This window comes from Megalops cyprinoides, chromosome 22, assembly GCF_013368585.1.
Source record: "Megalops cyprinoides isolate fMegCyp1 chromosome 22, fMegCyp1.pri, whole genome shotgun sequence".
Taxonomy (NCBI): domain Eukaryota; kingdom Metazoa; phylum Chordata; class Actinopteri; order Elopiformes; family Megalopidae; genus Megalops; species Megalops cyprinoides.
The window spans coordinates 27,040,802-27,055,727 of NC_050604.1; the positions used below are offsets into that span (position 1 = coordinate 27,040,802).

Consider the following 14,926-nt stretch of genomic DNA (forward strand, 5'->3'; position numbering starts at 1 on the left):
AGTGCTGTATACCAGCAGTTCCTGTTTTACCTGAGTCTTTATTGTAGTTAACAGTGAATTACCTCACTCTACAAAACAGTTCAGAATTCAGCCACTGTATGCACTTGCATCTGACAGTTCTCCAATTAACAGCAATTATCTTGAGCTAGTAGCTGATAACATAGAAATTTCCACTGTAATCTTGGCCAAATAAACATTTTTGTTTCAGAGAAGCCCATTTATGAAATCCAGGGCAGCAAAGGCATTTCACCCTTATTACCGTGCAGAGTCCTGCAGACAGCTGAGACTGTGCTGAGAGATGATTGGGTGATTATTTTCAGGAAATTACAGTCTTGTTGGGGATCTTAGCTGCGGTATAAGTGATGCTAACAGTCCTTCCTCTGCAGGCATTTCTGAAATGCAGAGATGTCTGAGGATATTGGTGAAAGATCTGCACTCACATCTAAATTACCATCTTGACAAATGGCCCTGCCCCAGTTTGCCCCTTAGCTCCACTTCTCCTCTAATTTCCTACTGGATGAGGGGAGGGGTGTGTTTGTGTATGTGTGTGTGTGTGTTTCTGTGTGCGTGTGTGTATGTGTGTGTGCGTGTGTGTGTGTGAGAGAGAGTGAGTGTGTGTGTGTGTGTGTGTTTCTGTGTGTGTGTGTGTATGTGTGTGTGCGTGTGTGTGTGTGAGAGAGAGTGAGTGTGTGTGTGTGTGTGTGTGTGTGTGTGTGAGAGAGCGAGTGTGTGTGTGTGTGTGTGTGTGTGTGTGTGTGAGAGAGTGTGTGTGAGTGTGTGTGTGTGTGTGTGTGTGTGTGTGTGTGTGTGAGAGTGTGTGTGAGTGTGGGTGTGTGTGTACGTACGAGCTGGGACTGGGCAAAATCCTGTCTGAGGAAGATGCAGGCAGGCCCCACGATGTTATGCAGCATGGTGCAGTTCTGCACGAGCGCGCACAGGGGCCCATCGAAGTCCCGCTCGCTCCCCGAATCGTCCAGGGGAAGCTGCTCATCCTCGTCCGGGCCGTGCCCCGCCTGCCCCCGGGGGCCGCACACTCCCCCCAGGACCGCCGCCGCCAAAGGGGCCCCGCCCCCCTCCACTGCCCCCTTCTGGGAGGCGGAACCACACAGTTAATGGGCTACCAACCAATCAACCCTCCCACACTTCTTTAGAAAGGCCAACCAGGAGCCATGCCCCACCCCTTTCTCCCCCCGTTCACCAATGACATTGAAGCATATTCACCCTACACATCAGCACCCCTCCTTCTACAACACCCAAACCTGCACAAACAATTCACACCCATGTAGTGTTACAGTACCTGTGCTTTATCCTCTCCTGCTATCACAACCAGCTCCCCACAATGTGATGATGTCACTGAGACACAGTCACGCACACACACACGAGCAGTCCCACTGAATTTCCTAGACAAGCCTTAACCAATCACAACAATTCCCTCCATCTCTGACCAGCCAATCAGAGAAAGCATGTTTTAGTTAGAAGACTGGAATGACCCTCAGTGATTCTGCTCCATCTCACTGATCACAAAATTACAGCTAAAAGAGTTGGATCTGGAGTGAAACAACAAGTAAATAACCAGGCAATTCATCATCTTCTGTGAGAACTGAATTATCTCCCTCTCAGAGCCTTTAGTTGTGCTTCATTTAAGCATCTTCTTCTCTGAGCCTTTAGACCTGGTTCACTTACATGTTTTGTGCCCCAGAGTGAATCTTATTTTAGCCAGATTAAAAACAACACTTGGAACTCAAAGCCAAGGTTTCAAATTCCTTAGCTTGGCGTGAAGCACCCTTCATGACCTAAAAAGCCCCCTGGTGAATGGCAGGAGTTGGCCTCTGGGTGTCTCCCCAATCCTTCTCTCTGTCTCGGTGTCTGTGTAAGCCATGCCTGTCCTGCCTGCCCGTGTACACCTGCTCTCTCTGTACTACCTGCTCTCTCTCATGCCGTTTTTACCAGCCCATATCTGAGCCCAAACACCCCATCAGCTCTAGTGCTGCATTCGCAACTAAGCTGACCCTCACCCTTCACATGAGGCTCCCTGGAGGGCCCCCCCCCCAGCCCCTCTATGCGGATGCAGTTTGCCTGAGCATACTCCGGCCCCTGCTCACTTACAGGACACAGGGTGCGTACCTGTCCAGAACCGCCACACAGGTGAGTGATGAGTCCCACCATTCGGTCACTGCAACTGTCAGCTGACCTGCGCACACCTGGTGAGGCAGTATCTCCCTCTGCACACCCCACTGGAGAGACCGTCACTGTCAGAACTACACTGCTGGTCTCTCCAGGCTCTGTGGTCCTCTCCTGACCACGCTACAGTACTCTCCCTCAACAGGGTTAGCTACAAACCCACAGCACTCACATGCACACTCACACACATGCACTCACAAAATGCATCTAAAAGTCAATGTTTCTGCTGTGTTTAATAAATGTAAAACGCCTTACCTTTTTCATTTTGTTTCTGGCAGATGGCTTGTTTCCCATCACCCTGTCCCTCCCTCTCTCTGCCTGTCCCTCCCTCTCTCTGCCTGTCTCCCTCTCTCCCTCTCTCTCTCTCCCTCCCTTTCTCTCCAGTTGGATATTACTGAAACTTAAGAGCGCGAGACCCCAGTAGTAGCATGTCTCTGAGAGCTAGCGGCTTCAGCGATGGTGGAGAAGATAACAGCGATGATGTTAACAGCTTTATTAATGCAGTCGCTACATTGTCACCATCCAAGCCCAGCTGTGGGACAAAACTCCAGTCAAGGCAGACCTGATCACCAGCCCAATGGAAGAGCAACCCAGACCAATCAAACTACATCTAGCCTGACGACAGAAATAACACACTCAAATGTGCAAGACATGGCCCTACGGACTCCTCCCCAGAAAACGCAAAACTATTCTGTGCATCTGTTTAGCATTTTCTCTGTCCTTCTCTCCCCCTTGCTATCCCTGACCCCCCTCCCACTTTAATCTCCCCCTCTCTCTCTCTCTCTCTCTCACTCTATCCATCTCTCTCTCAGCTGGATGGTGCCAATGGCTGGAATGACAGAATGAGAGAGAATTAGAGGAGAGAAACTGAAGGCCTGTTTAATCCCTGGCATTTCGGATTAAAAAGAGAGGAAGAGAGAGTGGGAGGGAGAAAGAGAGAGAGAGGGTTGGAAAAGGGGTGAAGTGGGAGAGGGAGAAGGAATGGGGGAATGGTTGAAGGAAGAAATGATTTCTGTGGAGATGAAAGATGTGAAGGAGAAGGGGAGGAGGGAGGAAGGAGAAGAGAGGGATGGAGGGTCAGGAGGAGTGGGGTGGGGAGAGGAGAGGAGCAGTGAAGGGTGAAAGGAAAAGAGCTGGATGAGATGGGGGGTGGGGGGGAGACAGGATCAGACTCCTGCACTGACTGACATTAAAACTAGTGCTGGATGGACTGACAGCTACAAACTAATAAAACGACATAACAACAGCCTGACTGAGGGCAGCACAGCAGAGTGTGTGTGTGTGTGTGTGTGTGTGCGTGTGTGTGTGTGTGTGCGCGTGTGTGCGTGTGCGTGTGTGTGTGTGTGTGTGTGTGTGTGTGTGTGTGTGAGTATGTTTGCAGCTGGTTCACACATTCTGGCGATAGTGTATCTTTGCTCTTTTTTTTTGGAAAAATTCAGTTGTTTGCCAGCCAAATGCTTTACACTGTCTGCCAAAGAGGAGTTTTACAACAGATAAACATATTCTGTTCATTCCAAGCAGCACAGTAATAGGTATTAATCCATTTCAATGCCATAATGGCCGTGCTCCGTTCAAATATGTAATCGCTTTTTAATGAACCCATTGTCCCTTCAACTGGCAAAGTCCCAGCTGGCATTTGCTTTTTAAAAAGCTCCAATATGACAGGAATTTGGCAACATGCATATGCCCATTTTTGTAATGATAAATGTACCAAAAAACACTGAGGAGAGAAAGAGATCAAGATATAAAGAGAGATAAAGAAGATGAAGCAGGATTATAACTTCCAAAATTCAAAAAAAAAAAAAAAAAAAACACTGATGTCAAATTTCTTGAAAAGAGTCCCTACTGATAGAGGATAATCCTGAGAAAAGAACAGATAAGAGAGACATGACAGACTGACACAATGTCTCATGTGTGAGTGTGTGTGCGTGTGTGAGAGAGTGTGTGTGTGTGTGTGAGAGAGTGTGTGTGTGTGTGTGTGTGAGAGAGTGTGTGTGTGTGTGAGAGTGTGTGTGTGTGTGAGAGTGTATGTGTGTGTGTGTGTGTATGCGTGTGTGTGTGTGTGAGTGTGTGTGTGTGTGTGTGTGAGAGTGTGTGTGTGTGTGTATGTGTGCGTGTGAATGTGTGTGTGTGTGTGTGTGTGTGTGTGTGCGTGCGTGTGTATGTGTGTGTGTGAGTGTGTATGCGTGTGTGTGTGTGCGTGTGTGTGCGTGTGCATACGTGTGTGTTCTATGTTCTGTAGTCATATAGTGTACACTGACAGTACAGAGAGAGAGAGAGAGAGAGAGAGAGAGAGACAGAGGGGGGAGAGAGAGTGTGTGAGTATGTGTGTGTCCTGTACACTAACAGTACAGTAGTGTGTGTGGTACACTACGCATGTGGCATAGGATGGTGAGCATGTTGGGGATGGTTTAGGGATTAAGGCTGTGTCCAACAGCAATACCACCAAACGTAATCTTCATTCTGTGATTATTGAGACAATCCCCCCACCCACATACACACACCCACAACCCCCCTTACGCTGCACTGGTTTGGAATTACCACTGCACACCAGTGTTGGGCTCCAGTCCGAATCGAGTCACGATTTTCTTGACTTGGTTTGAACTTTCCCCATTTATGACTTAGATTTAAATTCGGACTTTAGGTGTCTTGGACAGTGGTTCCAAAGTTTCTAATTGTAAAAATGTATACAAATGTGATAAAATAAACATCAAATTCTGAACTGATTAATATTTTTGTACGCTATCTTTGCGGTCAACCTGTCCTTCACTACTGACCGTTAGCGTCAGTGACGTAGACCGTCTGGTCAGTGAGGAGCGTTTTTTTGAAATGACAGCACTGACAGAAGTCAGGTTCGCATCTGTAGGCTATGTTATAGCTACTGTAAAAAAACAGAAACAAAAATAAAGAAATAAAGTTCCTGCAAGAGAAAGACAAGTTTGGAACAGTTTCAGGTGTCTCGCATGCATCGTGAGAGGTCGGTCCGTTTGGACTGAACTAACTCGAGTTACACAAGTTAGCCAAGCCAGCTAACGTTACATTAGAAACCCGTTTCACCAACCCAATTCCGTCATCCTGGGCCTGATTCAGGTGCTAATGTCGCAGACGATACGTCGGTCGATTCCCTGTTACTAACTGTATTTAATGTTTTCAATCCTAGGTAAATGGTGGCTAGGTTATATTAGGTTGCTAGCTACCAGTTCAGGTGGGCGCCGGGTATCCAGGCGGGTCATGCTAGCGAGCTAAGTGAGCAAAATGCCATTTTACGACCTGGAATTCCAGTTATAATGATGGTTACGGGAGAATTGTAAAGATATATTATCACGACTTTGTTGTCACAATCGCCATTCAGTCAGCATGTATGTGTTTAACTTGTGCTAATGGTTGCTACATATGCTAATACTATCCAGTCGGCTAATGACATGAATGCTACTACTGGTGGAACTAGAGGCTACTGCCAGGCCAAAGTGGTACAAGCCATTGTGAATACTAATTGGGATATCTGTAATGTAACCGTATATTAGGGATCCATGACTGTTGTAGATGAATGATACACTAGCCTACATGTTATTTATAGTTTTAAGGAAGCGTGATACGCTCTTAGTATTTGTGAGAGAAAATTTGTGTACCACCATTAATTAAAAGAATTAAAAGAATTAAAAGAAACCTTAATGAGCCAAAAGAGTTTTTAAGGCGTGAACTTTGCCATAGCCGCTCCGTGTTGTCCCGTCCATTCTGCAAAATTTAATTAGCCGGATCAATAATTCATAGAATTCTGGGAAATAATAAATGAAATAGTTGTATTTGAGGCTTGGGCCTGGTTTTAAGTGATGTGATTGACCTCCTGCATTCACACAGTGAAGCCCTGGCCGGTTTACACACAAATCTGCTCTGCTCCCCGCCTGCTTTTTAAACCTGAACCATAAGGCTCAGCCTGCGTTCAGAGAGCAGAGAACACCTTGCCCGTTTTAACTTTTATGCAAGATTAAATAACAGAGTGTACATTTTTACTTTGATTAAGGGGACACAAATTTAATTTGAGTGAGAGATCAAACATTTCTCATTGTATTTGCTAGTTGTAGTACACTCATAGTTCCAGCAGAGGGAAGCCTATTCCGTCATTATGTATTGGTGCGTAGCGTTATATGCTACAGTACCAGCAAATGACCAGGAGATGGCAGCCTAAAATTGCAATTTTATATCTACCCTATACATACCCGGCTCTGAAACATCATACCAAGGAGGGGAAAGACAAGTTAATTTTTGCAGCTTATACACAAGGTAAACTATTACACTGAAAACTGTATGCGTATCCATTTTTCCAGCTGGATATTTACCTGTCTCATCTGTGACGCAAACCTGCAGCATAACCAGCAGGAGCATCAAGCTCACTTATGATGGAGTTAACCTGGGGAGACATGAAGGGTGTCCCTAAATTCCACGTTTACACAGCAAACCTGCGGAGGGGTGCAGTTCTGGCACAGCAGAGGCGTAGTTTTGAAACAGAAAGGGTGCAGATTCGGCTATATTTCGCCCTCCCTACTCTGCATATATTTTCCGTGTTTAATTGGTTGCTGTCCTGTCTGAGACAAACACCGTAGGACAAGGGCATTGAAAAGGAGAAAGACGGTGAAATGCAGACACTCTGACTGGACAAAGGCTCAAAACCATCATCCTATCACAGGTAGGCACAGACCTAAGGCTGAACCAGGGGCACAGGAGTGTCACTGTGCCGTAGCAGGGGAGATCACTGTTAATAAAACACAGAGTGACAGACCGATAATGGCAGAGAACAAACACAGGTTTTTACCATTTAATTTGGTAAACTCCTTAAAGGAAGAGAGCAGTGAGGATCAAGTTCAGGACCTTGCTACTAACCTTTAAGGGGCTTGGATCAGCCCCCCGATACACACAGGACATGATAAAATCCTACAAGCCTGTAACAGTGCTCTGCTACCTTGGGTCGCCTCTGTGTCCCGAAATAGAAGGGCAGCATCTCTCGAACCCACCTCTTCTCAGTACTGGCTCCACACTGGTGGAATGAGCTTCCTGCCAGGATTTGGACAACAGAATTCCTGGGTGCCTTTCAGAAAACTGAAACCTCATATTTTCCAGCTGTATCTCTAGTCTAACTTCCTCTCTGTCTATCCATCTTTCCTATCCCTATTTTCAAAAAAAAAAACATTCTACGCTAGCACTTAACTCAGTGTCTTACAGACTTCTACTGACATCTTACTGACCTCTTGATCTACTTTACGATAACTACTCTTAGCATAGTGATGCACTTATTTGGAAGTTGCTCTGGGTAAGGGCTTCTGCTAAATGATGTAATGTAATGAATTTTCAAAGGAATGGAGCAGGCCAATGCAAAGGGCATTTCTGCTCACTTTGACATGCATCTCAGTGGAGTTTGACGTTAATTGTAGTTTATTTTTAGTATTGAACAGGAACCGCAGAGAAAGTGTTTAGAAAGATGTTCCAAGCACACACCAACTGAATGGCCCTGGCAAAACTGTCATGAATGCTCAGCGAATCCAACCAAACACACCCTGCTGCATTTCAGTGGCATACATTCAAATACACACACACACACACACACACACATACAAACATACATGCACAAATACACACACAATACAAGTATGTGTGCATACACACGTATGCACACACACACATGCATACACATGCACATACATACATGTATGCATACACGTAACAACACATACACAAACAAATACACATGCACACATATTAACATGCGCAGTCTAAAACACACACACACAGTTTCTGAGATGCTTTAAAGCGGCAGTGCACTCGGTGTGCAGTGAGTGAGCGGGTGTGTAGTGTACTGTGTTGTTTGGTAGGAGTGGCGGTGCTGTGGTAAAGCCGTGTGAATGCACAGCCCCTCTGACGTCAGTGAGAAAGCTCCCCCTCTCTCCGCCAGCCTCCGTGCACTTTGCACCGGCCCATTTCACTCTTCTCCACTCTAATCTGCTTCCTTAAACGCTGCCCCCTGTCTGTGGCAGGTCACTCTGCCCGGGGTCTGTGATGGATGTTTAAACTCTGGGCTCTGATTGGACGCTGGGGCCAGAGATGAGGAGTGCCTGTCTCTCCCTCTCAGAGAGCAGATCCTCTACCTGCCCCTCCGCGTCTGCCGGGTTTAACCCTCACTGCACACAGCTGAATTACAAGAGAGATTTGGATTTTCCCTGATGGCCCAGAGAACTGTGCTCAGATTAGAGCTTAAAGCACAGAAAAAATATCCGTGTGTATAAATAAATATGTTTACAACTGTGACCTACTGAATCTATGGGAAGCATGAACCCTGGACTGTAATCGCTGAAGAGGAGAAACATTCCTGAGAGTCACGCACACTCTTGTCTTTGCATGTGTGCGTGTGTGTGTGCATGTCTGCGTGTGCATGTGTGCGTGTGTGCGTGTGCGTGTGCATGTGCATGTGTGCGTGTGCGTGTGCGTGTGCGTGTGTGTGTACATGTGTGCGTGTGCGTGTGTGCGTGTGCATGTGTGCGTGTGTGTGTACATGTGTGCGTGTGTGCATGTGTGTGTACATGTGTGCGTGTGTGCATGTGTGTGCGTGTGCGTGTGCGTGTGTGCATGTGCGTGCCTGTATGCACATGTGCTTGTGCACTTTGTGCATGTCTGTCTGTCACTGTGTTTCATGCTGTATCTCGGTCCATTTTCTCTCTCAGTGAATCTGTTTCTAACTGGATCATCTCATCCTTAAATGCTGTAATCTCGCACGGATAATCTCTGCTTCACAATTAATCTCTCCTTTCTCATCCTTCTTCCTGCTGGAAACCTTCCCTTGAGTTCTTCCTGCTTCTGCTGCTGTTGATGTTTGTTTTTCCTGGGCTTCCTGCTGGTGAAATCGCTCCTGTGAGAGAGGGATTGCTAACTCCGCCCCCTGAGAGCTGGCTGAAACCGTGGGGATGTCATGTGTTTCTGCTCTTTATCTCCTTGTCCTGGCAGCCTGCAGCTTAGCCTATTTTATGTACTAGTCCATTAGCATTGCTGAATCTATAGCTGTAGTGACTGAGGGAATTCAGCCTGCTCCGGGGACACCTGCTCCAGGGTCTCATCTCTTAGACCCAGAGCCCAGCACTCAAACCACTACTCTACCTTGCTGTAATACGACTGAAATACTTATGCAGTACAGCCCTCAGGTCCAGAGTCCAGCACTCTAGCTACTACTCTACAACACTGTAATACTGTTCTATTTCTTGGTATGCCACAGTCGTTGAATTGCATTAGGAGATATCTGTCTGTGCAAATGGCTAACATAATGGTAACTATGTAAGAGACTCGGGATAAGAGCATATCTCAAGCAACAGCAATGTAAAGCCAAGCAAAGGAATGTGGTCTATTGTGCTACAATGCGATTACATAGGTATGTTGCCATAATCTGCTGAAGTGGGGAAACTCAGGTTCAAAGATTCACTTGATATGAGTCATCTCAGTTTGCCTGGCTGTGAGGTTTCACCTTGGGGCGTTTGATTTGGTCTGGAAAAGCTGTGTCTGTGGGGGTCATACAGTACCTGTTTCTGTTGCTATTGTCTGATTAGAAGAGCCCTCAGTGCCCCAGACTGGCTGACTGAAAGCTGAAAAGCAGTCACAAATGTAGCGGAAAACAGGAGCACAAGCAGGAGCAGGTTCCCCAGCAGCCTCCTGTAACTTCCTGTGATTTAACCTGTTGACCCTTCCAGAAACATGCTTTCCCTTCAAACTTTACTTCAAGAGAAGTATCAGTCATTTCTGTGCTATTTGACTCGTATGAATTATCAAAATGTAACTCAGAAGCATCAAGAATGAAACTCACTTATATTATTGATGTGTAACACAGAGAGCATCATGGCCATACTGCTGAGCACTGATGTACTTTAACACCCCAGGACACCTGCAGGCGTCCGAGTGCCTGAAGAGCACAGCTGGCGTGACGGTTACAGTGCCAGACTCTGTGAATACACAGTGAGAGCTCAACTCATCTTCTTCTCCCTTGAGCCAGTGTACTGCACAGTAAATCAGACATTCCTGAAAATACCTGGCTGTATTCACACTTTACACAAAGCCTACAACGGCGGTGTTTTATGTCCACCTTTTGCAGAGTTCAGTGATCGTGTTGATGTTTTACTGAAACAGACATCTCAAACTTAAAGTAAGATGTGGGTTTAAGGGTGTAACACACTACAGAACAACATGCTCAGGAAATGTACTAATCATGACACAATCAACCCTCTGTAAGTCAGCACTGTAGGGGCCGTTACACTCTGTCATGCTATGTCGCTGTGACTCTGATCAGTTCCAATAAAGTGCTGTAAGTTCTTCCTGTCCCTGAGTGCTGAAAACAGGGCTTCCTGAGCAACGCTGCCTCATGCGCGTGTGACGTCACAGACGAGCTGACGGAGCCAGCGCCACAGAGGGGATGCGGAAGCGGCAAAGCTATTGTGACACGGCAGGGCTGGGGTGCACTGCGAGGAGAGTGTGACAGTCAGACTGAGCCATTGGGACACAAGGCAGCCACACAGCACCGTGCACAAGCCCCGCATTCTGTGGCTGACCTCCACAGAAGGAGCTATCATCTACTCAGAGTTGTTCCTAAAAAGAGCTGTGGAGATCTTATGCTGATAGGTCTTGCTGTATGGTCTTGGTCTATGCTGCAGTACTTGGGTAGAAAAATAAGATTTAGACTTTCCCAGCCAAAAATCTCACTTCTTTTCACTGAAGCAGACACTGGCCTTTCAAATCTGATATCTCTCCTTTTTTAAACAGCTGTGAGGCACCCCTGCATGGCTTACTATTCGTCCTTTGTCCATCTTATTGATACAGTGCTGCCCAGAATATCCTAATCAGCACTGGATCATCTCAGAAGGCTGCTGGTGAAAACCCAGCCAGGATAACGCCTTGCATCAGCCGTGCAGGAGGAGCCAGGGTCAGCATGTCACTGTGTGCTGCTGCTTTGGAGTGATCCTGCTTCTGACACGGGCTGCTCCGTCTCCCATGAGCACCGCGTGACACCGTACTGCACAGAACTGTGGGACTGTACATAGTGGGTACGTGTGTGAAGCACAGCAAGTTCATGACCCCGACCCCCCCCCCCCCCCCACACACACACACACACACCCACACACACCCCCCCACACCCACACACACCCCCCCACACCCCATGCTGCTACATCGCACCCTTCATTTGAACGCAAGTTGAACTCTGGAGCAAGGTGGGGCTCGAGAATTACACAAGCAACGGCGAAACGAAGAGTTGCCACTGAGTTTCATAAGCTGTCTGCTGCATACTTGCAGAAGGAGCTACAGAGGAGCGTGACGTGCAGGTCACTCGGCTGGCCACCGGAGGGCGCCTCTCTGGGCTCTCTCTGATGTACTGTACTGCAGAGCTGCGCTACAACACGCCACAGCTAGCAGGCCAAACCTGTCCGGCGCTGCAGGGCAGCTGTGCATTACCTGACTGAGGTCTTACCTGACCGAAGACCGGGTCCACGATGGGCCTCAGCTTCCTCCTCTGCTTCTCCATCTCCTGGTCCAGCTCCCGTTCCAGGTCCCCCATCCCCTCGGGCGGGGAGGACAGGCTGAGGGCCTTGGTCCGGGGGGGTCTGGCACTGCTCCCCACCCCGTCCACGCTCGCTGTGCTGGACGAGGTGCTCCACCTTCTCAGCTTCTCCATCTTCTTCTTGATGGAGGCCTGAGAGGGACAGCAAGGGAGAGAGGGAGGGAGAACGAGGAGAAGAAAAAGAAAAGTGAAAGGGAAAGAGGGAGAAAGAAGGACAGAGAGGAAAAGAAGAAGAGGGAAGGAGAGTGAGGGGGAGAAAGGGAGAGGGGGAAGAGGAAGGAAGAGAGGCTGAGAATAATGTGATTGTCTAACTGAGAAAGCGAGGTTGCTTCCATTCTGTCAGCCCCCAGTGCAGAGGGGATGTTTTGGGAGTCCCTGACATCTGTAAAATCTGAAAACATTGCACCTTGTGCCTTGGAACACTTCAGAAATAATATGCTGAAAACAGCTCTCTGAAGTGCTGTTTAACAGGTGCTTGTGGCAGGATGCTTAGCTGACCTTGGGTTTTGAGATAAAATCCCCAACACATCTGACATTCCTAAATGGGCATCTATGAGCCGGAGCAGTCTGATGCCCTCTCCCACTGCACTGTGGCGTGGGACTGAGGTGACTGCCCAGGCAGCCTGGCTCAAACATCGGCCAGAGAGCAAGGGCTGCAACAGAGCCTGGATCTGCTGGAGCAGTGCTGTCAGAGCCGCGCCCACGCGGGAGACCCAAAGGGCCAAGATGCAGACCTTCAGGAAAAGAACTGCTGGGGCAGTGCTGTCAGAGCCGCGCCCACGCGGGAGACCCAAAGGGCCAAGATGCAGACCTTCAGGAAAAGAACAGATGTCAGGAAAAGCGCTACACGTTTACTCTGGACAACACTTCCCAGCTCAGTGTCACTGCACCCTGAGTGACTCTTCTCAGAGTCTGACAGCCAGTGCATCAACACAATAAGGGCAGTACGAGTCTCCCTGAACCCCCTCTGCTGCAGATTACGAGCTAACACCACAGAGTAATCCCACAAGCTAATTTCTTCATGTCACTAATAACTGACAATATTCACAGGCTAGCAAAGTAACTGAGTTACTGACACTGCTTATTCCTTTACACGCCAACAGTTTGCCTGCTCTGAGGCACTATGTATTCACTAAGTCAGTGACCACATTCCTTAACAAACTGAAATGCTGCTCTGGAATGTGGACTAGCGGTGGCTCAGAGCTGGCTCCTGGCTCCTGGGGAAGTACAGGCCCCATAGCCTGGAGGGGGCCCCCTGCCAGCACTTTTTATCAGTTGTACAGCATTTATTTTTATTTTATGTACTTTGTGAAGCATAACAGTCTTAAGAAAAAAAAAAGTTTTTAGGACTTGTTTTTTGTTCAGTGAGTGCATTAAATCATTGAATTTCAGATGCTGTTTATTACTTTCTTTGAAACAATTAAGAGTACTTTACTGCAAACACACTGACTCACTGAGTGACTGATACACACACTGACTCACTGAGTGACTGAAACACACACTGACTCACTGAGTAACTGATACACACACTGACTCACTGAGTGATTGATACACACACACTGACTCACTGAGTAACTGATACACACACACTTACTCACTGAGTAACTGATACACACACACTGACTCACTGAGTAACTGATACACACACTGACTCACTGAGTAACTGATACACACTTACTCACTGAGTGACTGATACACACACTGACTCACTGAGTGACTGATACACACACACTGACTCACTGAGTAATTGATACACACACACTGACTCACTGAGTAACTGATACACACACACTTACTCACTGAGTGACTGATACACACACACTGACTCACTGAGTAACTGATACACACACACTGACTCACTGAGTAACTGATACACACACACTGACTCACTGAGTGATTGATACACACACACTGACTCACTGAGTAACTGATACACACACACTTACTCACTGAGTGACTGATACACACACTGACTCACTGAGTAACTAATACACACACACTTACTCACTGAGTGACTGATACACACACACTGACTCACTGAGTAACTGATACACACACACTGACTCACTGAGTAACTGATACACACACACTGACTCACTGAGTGACTGATACACACACTGACTCACTGAGTAACTGATACACACACAATGACTCACTGAGTAACTGATACACACACACTGACTCACTGAGTAACTGATACACACACACTGACTCACTGAGTAACTGATACAAGAAAACAGGAAATAAGATGCACTGAAACATAAACCAATACACTTTCACTCACCTGATCTAGAAACACACCTGCACACTTTCACTTACCTAACCTAGAAACACACCTGCACACTTTCACTTACCTAACCTAGAAACACACCTGCACACTTTCACTTACCTAACCTAGAAATACACCTGCACACTTTCACTTACCTAACCTAGAAATACACCTGCACACTTTCACTCACCTAACCTAGAAACACACCTGCACACTTTCACTTACCTAACCTAGAAATACACCTGCACACTTTCACTCACCTAACCTAGAAACACACCTGCACACTTTCACTCACCTAACCTAGAAACACACCTGCACACTTTCACTCACCTAACCTAGAAACACACTCACACAGACCTGCCAGAAACACACACCTGCACACTTTCAGTCACCTAACCTAGAAACACACTCACACAGACCCGCCAGAAACACACACCTGCACACTTTCAGTCACCTAACCTAGAAACACACTCACACAGACCCACCAGAAACACACACCTGCACACTAACAAAACCAGAACACAGACAGCTGTGTGCACATGTATGTGTACACACACACACACACACACACACACACATGCACACACACAGACATCTGTGCACACATTCACGCACAAACACACGCAAACAGAAAATGGTTCTGTACCCGTTTGCCAGTCTTCTCCTGTGGCCTGTCCATCCTGGTTGCACTGTCTGTAGCACTGGAAGATCCCTCGCCAATGATCACAAACACGCTCCTGGCACACTTTCACTGTCTCTGAGCTCCACTCTCTCTCTCTTCCCCACTCTCTCTCCCTCTCTCCCCCTTCCCTGCTCTCTAAGCTTCCTTTCCCCCTCTCTCTCTCTCTCTCTCTCTCTCTCTCCCTTTCCCCCCCCTCTGTTCAATTGATGAATGG

At 47.3% G+C, this 14,926-nt stretch overlaps 1 protein-coding gene across 1 annotated transcript in view; it reads right to left on the reverse strand.

Annotated features, from left to right (window-relative positions):
• The window catches only part of LOC118769539 (calcium-binding protein 5-like), a 20,034-nt gene extending 5,325 nt beyond the window's left edge, over positions 1-14,709 (reverse strand). The window contains exons 1-3 of the mRNA XM_036516669.1: positions 14,677-14,709; positions 11,672-11,893; positions 846-1,088 (exon numbers count right to left, since the gene is read on the reverse strand). Coding sequence (XP_036372562.1) covers positions 846-1,088; positions 11,672-11,893; positions 14,677-14,709 — 498 coding nt within the window. The remainder of the gene's footprint in view (positions 1-845; positions 1,089-11,671; positions 11,894-14,676) is intronic.
• Between the last annotated feature and the right edge of the window lie 217 nt (positions 14,710-14,926).